We start from the raw sequence: 10524 nt of genomic DNA, 5'->3' as shown, positions 1-10524 counted from the left end.
CGCGCTCGACACGACGCGCGCGCGGCGCGCGGAACGGGGCTCGGCCGGGGCTGACCCGCCCCCCCCAACTAAAGCCGAGAAAAACCCGCCCGCCGACCGGTCGCGGGCGAGCGACCGGCCGCCGGCGAGGTTGGGCCGAGCGGGGCCCCGCTCGCAGGGAGCGAACGCCCCAAGCCCGGCACGTCCCCCCACCGGGCCGCGCGGAAAGCACCGGACGTGCTAGAGGAGGCAGCGACCCGACGAGGCGGGCGCGGCCCGGACACCGAGGCCCCTTTTCAGCCGGGGCGCGGCTCGCTCTGCAGCAGGCGGCGGAACGGCAAAGGAGCCTGCGGACCGGGCTCTGGGCCACCCGCGTCCGCGCCCCATCGCCTTCGGGCAACTTTCGCCCTTCTTTCTCTCTCTCTCTCGTCTCTTTTCCCTTCTCGCGGCTCAGCTCCAGCCGCACCGCCGCCCGGCGCTGCTCGCGGCCGGCACCCACACGGGCGCTCCCCGGACCGGGGCCGGCACCGGCACCTCGCGTGGTTTTTTTTCAAGGACACCTGAAGGCTCGCGGGGCCACGCGGCCGTCACACAGCTCGGGACGGTCAAGACGCCCTTTCCCCAGGCCAGCGGGAGGGGCGACACCTCGCCTGCGACGGGAAGCGAATTGGAAAGGAGACCGCCCTGCCCGAGGCACCGGACCCTCCCCGCCGTGGCTTCCCCGCCACAGAGAAGCCTCGGAAGGAGAGCCGGCCCGCCGGGGGCCCTCTCCGACGCCACCCGAAAAGCCACATCGATCAGCCGCGGCTCCGCGCCGACGGCGACAAGGGCCCCACGGCCACGCTTCCTGGGACAACAACGGCGACGGCCGCCCAGCCCGCCTGCCCGTCGGATCGCTCGCTCGCTCGCCGCAGCAGAGGAGCGCGGGGGGTGCCGCCACCCGCCCGCCCGCAGCCGGCAACGGCGGGACTGGAGCGGCCCGGGGAGAACCCGGCCGAGCGTGCGAGAAAAAGTGCCACCGACCTGGCGCGGCCACGGGCCACCGGCGGCTTTCGCGCCCGGCCTCGCGGCGGTCGGCTTGCCCTGCCGGAAAAAAAAGCCGGGGGACGGCACGACAAAAGAAAAAGGCACACGGAGGCGCGTTCGCAACGCCCCGTGCTAGCCACGGGGGCCACGGGGCCAGGGGCCCGCAGCGGGGGGGCCGAGTGACGGGCCTCAACTGCCTCCCCACCACGGACTCACCGGCATCCCGCCTCGCGCTGTCGTCGCAACGCTCCTCAGTGCCGCGGCTTAGGGCCGCCAGAGAAAAAGAAAGAAGGCCCGCGGAGGAGGCCTGGCGGGTGCCCCCCACACTCCGCCCCGCCTCAACCGAAAGCAACCCACCCGGCGCGGCAAAGCCGGCCCCGCCCGGCACAAGCGGCTCGGTCGATTCCGGCCACGACCGAGGTAGGCGAGGCGCCGCCGCCTCGCCCAGGACCAGTCCGGGGGGCTCTCCGTCGGGTGCCGGGCCCGGCAAGTTCAAAAAAAGAAAAAGAACTAGGCCCAAAAATTCTGCCCGCCACAAGGCGGGTCCCCGGCTTAAGGCCGAGGGAGGGGGACGGCTTCTCCAACGCGGGCCGAGCACCGCCGCCACCGCCGAGGCGGACCGACGGGCCCAAAACCGCGCCCGCCGAGCGGGCCCCCGGCTTAAGGCCGGGCAGAAAAGGGACGAGGCGCCGCCGCCTCGCCCGCCACCGGTGCCCGGGGGGGGCCGCCCCCCCCCGTGGCCAATCGACCGGCAGAAGCCGGGCCGGAGCGGGACACGCTCGCGGCTTCTCTTTCTCTCTCTCTCTCTCTTCTCCTCTCTCGGCAACTCTCTCTGGGCTCGCTCTCTCGGCTCTCTCTCCCCCGCCTCGCCTCGGGGCCGGCGAGCAGCTTTCTCGGATCGTCTTTCGCCCTTCTTGCTCTCTCTCGGCCTTCTCCGGATCCGCTCTTGCGCGGCCCTTCTCTCTCGCCTCCGCGGATCCGGCTCTTTCGCGCGGCCCCTTCTCTCTCGCCTCGCCAACTGGACCCACTTTTCCCTGGGAAGGACGGGAGCCGGGACACAAAGGCACGCGCGCTTCGTCCCGGCTAGGCGGCACTCGCTTGGCCCTGGCGACCGCACGCGCGGCCGCTCCGCTCCGCCTCGGACGCAGGTACGGGGTCAACCTGCGGGGATGCGGCCCGTCACCTCGCTCCCATAAGACGGACAGACGAGTCCAAAGCCGGCCAGGCCTCCAAGAGGACCAATGCAGCTCGACCGGGGAGGGGCGCCAACGCAGGCCGCCGCCTACCATGACGCAGCCGGAGGCGGCCGACAACAGCGACCCCTTGGTGAACTTCCGCAGACGGCCGAGACAACAGGTCTACCCGGCCGGCGCCGAAATTGCACTAAGTCCCGCCGGAGCGAGGTAGACCTGATGTCCCCGGCCGGCGCCCGCCACCAGGGGGCAAGGCCGGCCCCCGGCGGACCCCGGAGCGAGGTAGACCTGATGTCCCCGACCGGAGCCGGGGTAGACCTGATGTCCCCGGCCGGAGCCGGGGTAGACCTGATGTCCCCGGCCGCAGCCGGGGTAGACCTGATGTCCCCGGCCGGAGCCGGGGTAGACCTGATGTCCCCGGCCGCAGCCGGGGTAGACCTGATGTCCCCGGCCGGAGCCGGGGTAGACCTGATGTCCCCGGCCGGAGCCGGGGTAGACCTGATGTCCCCGGCCGGAGCCGGGGTAGACCTGTTGTCCCCGGCCGCAGCCGGGGTAGACCTGTTGTCCCCGGCCGGAGCCGGGGTAGACCTGATGTCCCCGGCCGGAGCCGGGGTAGACCTGATGTCCCCGACCGGAGCCGGGGTAGACCTGTTGTCCCCGACCGGAGCCGGGGTAGACCTGATGTCCCCGGCCGCAGCCGGGGTAGACCTGATGTCCCCGACCGGAGCCGGGGTAGACCTGATGTCCCCGGCCGGAGCCGGGGTAGACCTGATGTCCCCGACCGGAGCCGGGGTAGACCTGATGTCCCCGGCCGGAGCCGGGGTAGACCTGATGTCCCCGGCCGGAGCCGGGGTAGACCTGATGTCCCCGGCCGCAGCCGGGGTAGACCTGATGTCCCCGACCGGAGCCGGGGTAGACCTGATGTCCCCGGCCGGAGCCGGGGTAGACCTGATGTCCCCGACCGGAGCCGGGGTAGACCTGTTGTCCCCGACCGGAGCCGGGGTAGACCTGATGTCCCCGGCCGGAGCCGGGGTAGACCTGATGTCCCCGACCGGAGCCGGGGTAGACCTGTTGTCCCCGACCGGAGCCGGGGTAGACCTGATGTCCCCGGCCGCAGCCGGGGTAGACCTGATGTCCCCGGCCGCAGCCGGGGTAGACCTGATGTCCCCGACCGGAGCCGGGGTAGACCTGATGTCCCCGGCCGGAGCCGGGGTAGACCTGATGTCCCCGACCGGAGCCGGGGTAGACCTGATGTCCCCGGCCGCAGCCGGGGTAGACCTGATGTCCCCGGCCGCAGCCGGGGTAGACCTGATGTCCCCGACCGGAGCCGGGGTAGACCTGATGTCCCCGGCCGCAGCCGGGGTAGACCTGTTGTCCCCGGCCGGAGCCGGGGTAGACCTGATGTCCCCGACCGGAGCCGGGGTAGACCTGTTGTCCCCGGCCGGAGCCGGGGTAGACCTGATGTCCCCGGCCGGAGCCGGGGTAGACCTGATGTCCCCGGCCGGAGCCGGGGTAGACCTGATGTCCCCGGCCGCAGCCGGGGTAGACCTGTTGTCCCCGGCCGCAGCCGGGGTAGACCTGATGTCCCCGGCCGGAGCCGGGGTAGACCTGATGTCCCTACAGAGCTGGGTAGACCTGTTGTCACCGGACGGAGCTGGGGTAGACCTGATGTCCCTACAGAGCTGGGTAGACCTGTTGTCCCCGGACGGAGCTGGGGTAGACCTGATGTCCCTACAGAGCTGGGTAGACCTGTTGTCCCCGGACGGAGCTGGGGTAGACCTGATGTCCCTACAGAGTTGGGTAGAGCTGTTGTCCCTGGCCGGAGCTCGGGTAGACCTGATGTTCCCACATAGCTGGGTAGACCTGTTGTCCCCGGACGGAGCTGGGGTAGACCTGATGTCCCTACAGAGCTGGGTAGAACTGTTGTCCCCGGACGGAGCTGGGGTAGACCTGATATCCCTACAGGGCTGGGTAGACCTGTTGTCCCCGGATAGAGCTGGGGTAGACCTGATGTCCCTACAGAGAAGGGTAGACCTTTTGTCCTTGGCCGGAGCTCGGGTAGACCTGATGTCCCTACAGAGCTGGGTAGACCTGTTGTCCCCGGATAGAGCTGGGGTAGACCTGATGTCCCTACAGAGCTGGGTAGACCTTTTGTCCTTGGCCGGAGCTCGGGTAGACCTGATGTCCCTACAGAGCTGGGTAGACCTGTTGTCCCCGGACGGAGCTGGGGTAGACCTGATGTCCCTACAGAGCTGGGTAGACCTGTTGTCCCCGGACGGAGCTGGGGTAGACCTGATGTCCCTACAGAGCTGGGTAGACCTGTTGTCCCTGGCCGGAGCTCGGGTAGACCTGATGTCCCTACAGAGCTGGGTAGACCTGTTGTCCCCGGACGGAGCTGGGGTAGACCTGTTATCCCTACAGAGCTGGGTAGACCTGTTGTCCCCGGACGGAGCTGGGGTAGACCTGATGTCCCAGCGAAGCCGGGGTAGACCTGTTGTCCTGGCCAGGGCCGGGGTAGACCTGGTGTCCCGCCAGGGCGAGGACGACCTGATGTCCCGTGGGAGCGAGCTAGACCTGGTGTCACAGAGAATCCGGGGTAGACCTGGTGTCTCGCTGGAATCGGGGTAGACGTGTTTTCTCCCCAGGACTTTGTGACAGAGATCTGCTAGCCCTACGGAACAAGGGTAGACCTGTTGCCCCTATTGAGCTGAGGTAGACCAGTTGTCTCTACAGAGCTGGGTAGACCTGTTGTCCGCGGACAGAGCCGGGGTAGACCTGATGTCCCTACAGAGCTGGGTAGACCTGTTGTCCGCGGACGGAGCTGGGGTAGACCTGATGTCCCTACAGAGCTGGGTAGACCTGTTGTCCCTGGCCGGAGCTCGGGTAGACCTGATGTTCCTACATAGCTGGGTAGACCTGTTGTCCCCGGACGGAGCTGGGGTAGACCTGATGTCCCTAAAGAGCTGGGTAGAACTGTTGTCCCCGGACGGATATGGGGTAGACCTGATGTCCCTACAGGGCTGGGTAGACCTGTTGTCCCCGGATAGAGCTGGGGTAGACCTGATGTCCCTACAGAGCTGGGTAGACCTTTTGTCCTTGGCCGGAGCTCGGGTAGACCTGATGTCCCTACAGAGCTGGGTAGACCTGTTGTCCCCGGACGGAGCTGGGGTAGACCTGATGTCCCTACAGAGCTGGGTAGACCTGTTGTCCCCGGACGGAGCTGGGGTAGACCTGATGTCCCTACAGAGCTGGGTAGACCTTGTGTCCCTGGCCGGAGCTGGGGTAGACCTGATGTCCCAGCGAAGCCAGGGTACACCTGTTGTCCGTGCCAGGACCGGGGTAGACCGGGTGTCCCGCCAGGGTGAGGACGACCTGATGTCCTGCTAGAGCGAGGTAGACCTGGTCTCCCAGAGAAGCCGGGGTAGACCTGGTGTCCCCCTGTAATCGGGGTAGACCTGTTGTCTCCCCAGGACTTAGTGACAGAGATCTGCTAGCCCTACGGAACAAGGGTAGACCTGTTGCCCCTATTGAGCTGAGGTAGACCAGTTGTCGCTACAGAGCTGGGTAGACCTGTTCTCCGCGGACAGAGCCGGGGTAGACCTGATGTCCCTACAGGGCTGGGTAGACGTGTTGTTCCTGGCCGGACCTCGGGGAGACCTGATGTCCCTACAGAGCTGGGTAGACCTGTTGTCCCCGGACGGAGCTGGGGTAGACCTGATGTCCCTACAGAGCTGGGTAGGCCTGTTGTCCCTGGCCGGACCTCGGGTAGACCTGATGTCCCTACAGAGCTGGGTAGACCTGTTGTCCCTGGCCGGAGCTGGGGTAGACCTGATGTCCCAGCGAAGCCGGGGTAGACCTGTTGTCCTGGCCAGGGCCGGGGTAGACCTGGTGTCCCGCCAGGGCGAGGACGACCTGATGTCCCGCGGGAGCGAGCTAGACCTGGTGTCACAGAGAATCCGGGGTAGACCTGGTGTCTCGCTGGAATCGGGGTAGACGTGTTTTCTCCCCAGGACTTTGTGACAGAGATCTGCTAGCCCTACGATATAAGGGTAGACCTGTTGTCCCTATTGAGCTGAGGTAGACCAGTTGTCCCTACAGAGCTGGGTAGACCTGTTGTCCCTGGCCGGAGCTGGGGTAGACCTGATGTCCCTACAGAGCTGGGTAGACCTGTTGTCCCCGGACGGAGCTGGGGTAGACCTGATGTCCCAGCGAAGCCCGGGTAGACCTGTTGTCCCTGGCCAGGGTCGGGATAGACCTGTTGTCCCGCCAGGGCGAGGACGACCTGATGTTCCGCTTCAGCGAGGTTGACCTGGTCTCCCAGAGAAGCTGGGGTAGACCTGGTGTCCCCCTGTAATCGGGGTAGACCTGTTGTCTTTCCAGGTCTTTGTGACAGAGATCTGCTAGCCCTACGGAACAAGGGTAGACCTGTTGCCCCTATTGAGCTGAGGTAGACCAGTTGTCCCTACAGAGCAGGATAGACTTGTTGTCCCTGGCCGGAGCTGGGGTAGACCTGATGTCCCTACAGAGCTGGGTAGACCTGTTGTCCCTGGCCGGAGCTGAGGTAGACCTGATGTCCCTACAGAGCAGGGTAGACCTTTTGTCCTTGGCCGGAGCTGAGGTAGACCTGATGTCCCTACAGAGCTGGGTAGACCTGTTGTCCCCGGACGGAGCTGGGGTAGACCTGATGTCCCAGCGAAGCCCGGGTAGACCTGTTGTCCCAGGCCAGGGTCGGGGTAGACCTGTTGTCCCGGCAGGGCGAGGACGACCTGATGTTCCGCTGGAGCGAGGTTGACCTGGTCTCCCAGAGAAGCCGGGGTAGACCTGGTGTCTCGCTGGAATCGGGGTAGACGTGTTTTCTCCCCAGGACTTTGTGACAGAGATCTGCTAGCCCTACGGAACAAGGGTAGACCTGTTGCCCCTATTGAGCTGAGGTAGACCAGTTGTCTCTACAGAGCTGGGTAGACCTGTTGTCCGCGGACAGAGCCGGGGTAGACCTGATGTCCCTACAGAGCTGGGTAGACCTGTTGTCCGCGGACGGAGCTCGGGTAGACCTGATGTCCCTACAGAGCTGGGTAGACCTGTTGTCCCTGGCCGGAGCTCGTGTAGACCTGATGTTCCTACAGAGCTGGGTAGACCTGTTGTCCCCGGACGGAGCTGGGGTAGACCTGATGTCCCTACAGAGCTGGGTAGAACTGTTGTCCCCGGACGGATATGGGGTAGACCTGATGTCCCTACAGGGCTGGGTAGACCTGTTGTCCCCGGATAGAGCTGGGGTAGACCTGATGTCCCTACAGAGCTGGGTAGACCTTTTGTCCTTGGCCGGAGCTCGGGTAGACCTGATGTCCCTACAGAGCTGGGTAGACCTGTTGTCCCCGGACGGAGCTGGGGTAGACCTGATGTCCCTACAGAGCTGGGTAGACCTGTTGTCCCCGGACGGAGCTGGGGTAGACCTGATGTCCCTACAGAGCTGGGTAGACCTTTTGTCCCTGGCCGGAGCTGGGGTAGACCTGATGTCCCAGCGAAGCCAGGGTACACCTGTTGTCCGTGCCAGGACCGGGGTAGACCGGGTGTCCCGCCAGGGTGAGGACGACCTGATGTCCTGCTAGAGCGAGGTAGACCTGGTCTCCCAGAGAAGCCGGGGTAGACCTGGTGTCCCCCTGTAATCGGGGTAGACCTGTTGTCTCCCCAGGACTTTGTGACAGAGATCTGCTAGCCCTACGGAACAAGGGTAGACCTGTTGCCCCTATTGAGCTGAGGTAGACCAGTTGTCGCTACAGAGCTGGGTAGACCTGTTGTCCCCGGACGGAGCTGGGGTAGACCTGATGTCCCTACAGAGCTGGGTAGACCTGTTGTCCCCGGACGGAGCTGGGGTAGACCTGATGTCCCTACAGAGCTGGGTAGACCTGTTGTCCCTGGCCGGAGCTCGGGTAGACCTGATGTCCCTACAGAGCTGGGTAGACCTGTTGTCCCCGGACGGAGCTGGGGTAGACCTGTTATCCCTACAGAGCTGGGTAGACCTGTTGTCCCCGGACGGAGCTGGGGTAGACCTGATGTCCCAGCGAAGCCGGGGTAGACCTGTTGTCCTGGCCAGGGCCGGGGTAGACCTGGTGTCCCGCCAGGGCGAGGACGACCTGATGTCCCGCGGGAGCGAGCTAGACCTGGTGTCACAGAGAATCCGGGGTAGACCTGGTGTCTCGCTGGAATCGGGGTAGACGTGTTTTCTCCCCAGGACTTTGTGACAGAGATCTGCTAGCCCTACGGAACAAGGGTAGACCTGTTGCCCCTATTGAGCTGAGGTAGACCAGTTGTCTCTACAGAGCTGGGTAGACCTGTTGTCCGCGGACAGAGCCGGGGTAGACCTGATGTCCCTACAGAGCTGGGTAGACTTGTTCCTGGCCGGAGCTCGGGTAGACCTGATGTCCCTACAGAGCTGGGTAGACCTGTTGTCCCTGGACGGAGCTGGGGTAGACCTGATGTCCCTACAGAGCTGGGTAGACCTGTTGTCCCCGGACGGAGCTGGGGTAGACCTGATGTCCCAGCGAAGCCCGGGTAGACCTGTTGTCCCTGGCCAGGGTCGGGATAGACCTGTTGTCCCGCCAGGGCGAGGACGACCTGATGTTCCGCTTCAGCGAGGTTGACCTGGTCTCCCAGAGAAGCTGGGGTAGACCTGGTGTCCCCCTGTAATCGGTGTAGACCTGTTGTCTTTCCAGGTCTTTGTGACAGAGATCTGCTAGCCCTACGGAACAAGGGTAGACCTGTTGCCCCTATTGAGCTGAGGTAGACCAGTTGTCCCTACAGAGCAGGATAGACTTGTTGTCCCTGGCCGGAGCTGGGGTAGACCTGATGTCCCTACAGAGCTGGGTAGACCTGTTGTCCCTGGCCGGAGCTGAGGTAGACCTGATGTCCCTACAGAGCTGGGTAGACCTTTTGTCCTTGGCCGGAGCTGAGGTAGACCTGATGTCCCTACAGAGCTGGGTAGACCTGTTGTCCCCGGACGGAGCTGGGGTAGACCTGATGTCCCAGCGAAGCCCGGGTAGACCTGTTGTCCCAGGCCAGGGTCGGGGTAGACCTGTTGTCCCGGCAGGGCGAGGACGACCTGATGTTCCGCTGGAGCGAGGTTGACCTGGTCTCCCAGAGAAGCCGGGGTAGACCTGGTGTCCCGCTGGAATCGGGGTAGACCTGTTGTCTCCCCAGGACTTTGTGACAGAGATCTGCTAGCCCTACGATATAAGGGTAGACCTGTTGTCCCTATTGAGCTGAGGTAGACCAGTTGTCCCTACAGAGCAGGGTAGACCTGTTGTCCCTGGCCGGAGCTGGGGTAGACCTGATGTCCCTACAGGGCTGGGTAGACCTGTTGTCCCCGGACGGAGCTGGGGTAGACCTGATGTCCCTACAGAGCTGGGTAGACCTGTTGTCACCGGACGGAGCTGGGGTAGACCTGATGTCCCTACAGAGCTGGGTAGACCTGTTGTGCCCGGACGGAGCTGGGGTAGACCTGATGTCCCTACAGAGTTGGGTAGAGCTGTTGTCCCTGGCCGGAGCTCGGGTAGACCTGATGTTCCCACATAGCTGGGTAGACCTGTTGTCCCCGGACGGAGCTGGGGTAGACCTGATGTCCCTACAGAGCTGGGTAGAACTGTTGTCCCCGGACGGAGCTGGGGTAGACCTGATATCCCTACAGGGCTGGGTAGACCTGTTGTCCCCGGATAGAGCTGGGGTAGACCTGATGTCCCTACAGAGCAGGGTAGACCTTTTGTCCTTGGCCGGAGCTCGGGTAGACCTGATGTCCCTACAGAGCTGGGTAGACCTGTTGTCCCCGGATAGAGCTGGGGTAGACCTGATGTCCCTACAGAGCTGGGTAGACCTTTTGTCCTTGGCCGGAGCTCGGGTAGACCTGATGTCCCTACAGAGCTGGGTAGACCTGTTGTCCCCGGATGGAGCTGGGGTAGACCTGATGTCCCTACAGAGCTGGGTAGACCTGTTGTCCCCGGACGGAGCTGGGGTAGACCTGATGTCCCTACAGAGCTGGGTAGACCTGTTGTCCCTGGCCGGAGCTCGGGTAGACCTGATGTCCCTACAGAGCTGGGTAGACCTGTTGTCCCCGGACGGAGCTGGGGTAGACCTGTTATCCCTACAGAGCTGGGTAGACCTGTTGTCCCCGGACGGAGCTGGGGTAGACCTGATGTCCCAGCGAAGACGGGGTAGACCTGTTGTCCTGGCCAGGGCCGGGGTAGACCTGGTGTCCCGCCAGGGCGAGGACGACCTGATGTCCCGCGGGAGCGAGCTAGACCTGGTGTCACAGAGAATCCGGGGTAGACCTGGTGTC

The 10524-nt window shown here is 64.5% G+C and overlaps 1 protein-coding gene across 1 annotated transcript in view; it reads left to right on the top strand.

Annotated features, from left to right (window-relative positions):
• Positions 1 to 1188, top strand: part of LOC139605123 (collagen alpha-1(I) chain-like) — a 6394-nt gene extending 5206 nt beyond the window's left edge. The window contains exon 3 of the mRNA XM_071456513.1: positions 605 to 1188. Coding sequence (XP_071312614.1) covers positions 605 to 1188 — 584 coding nt within the window. The remainder of the gene's footprint in view (positions 1 to 604) is intronic.
• The last annotated feature ends 9336 nt before the right edge of the window (positions 1189 to 10524 follow it).

This window comes from Agelaius tricolor, unplaced genomic scaffold, assembly GCF_023055355.1.
Source record: "Agelaius tricolor isolate 1412-34295 unplaced genomic scaffold, bAgeTri1.0.p SCAF_60, whole genome shotgun sequence".
In the NCBI taxonomy this organism is placed as follows: Eukaryota; Metazoa; Chordata; class Aves; order Passeriformes; family Icteridae; genus Agelaius; species Agelaius tricolor.
The sequence above is the reverse complement of the archived record's forward strand: the minus strand, read 5'-3'. Positions and strand labels throughout refer to the sequence as shown.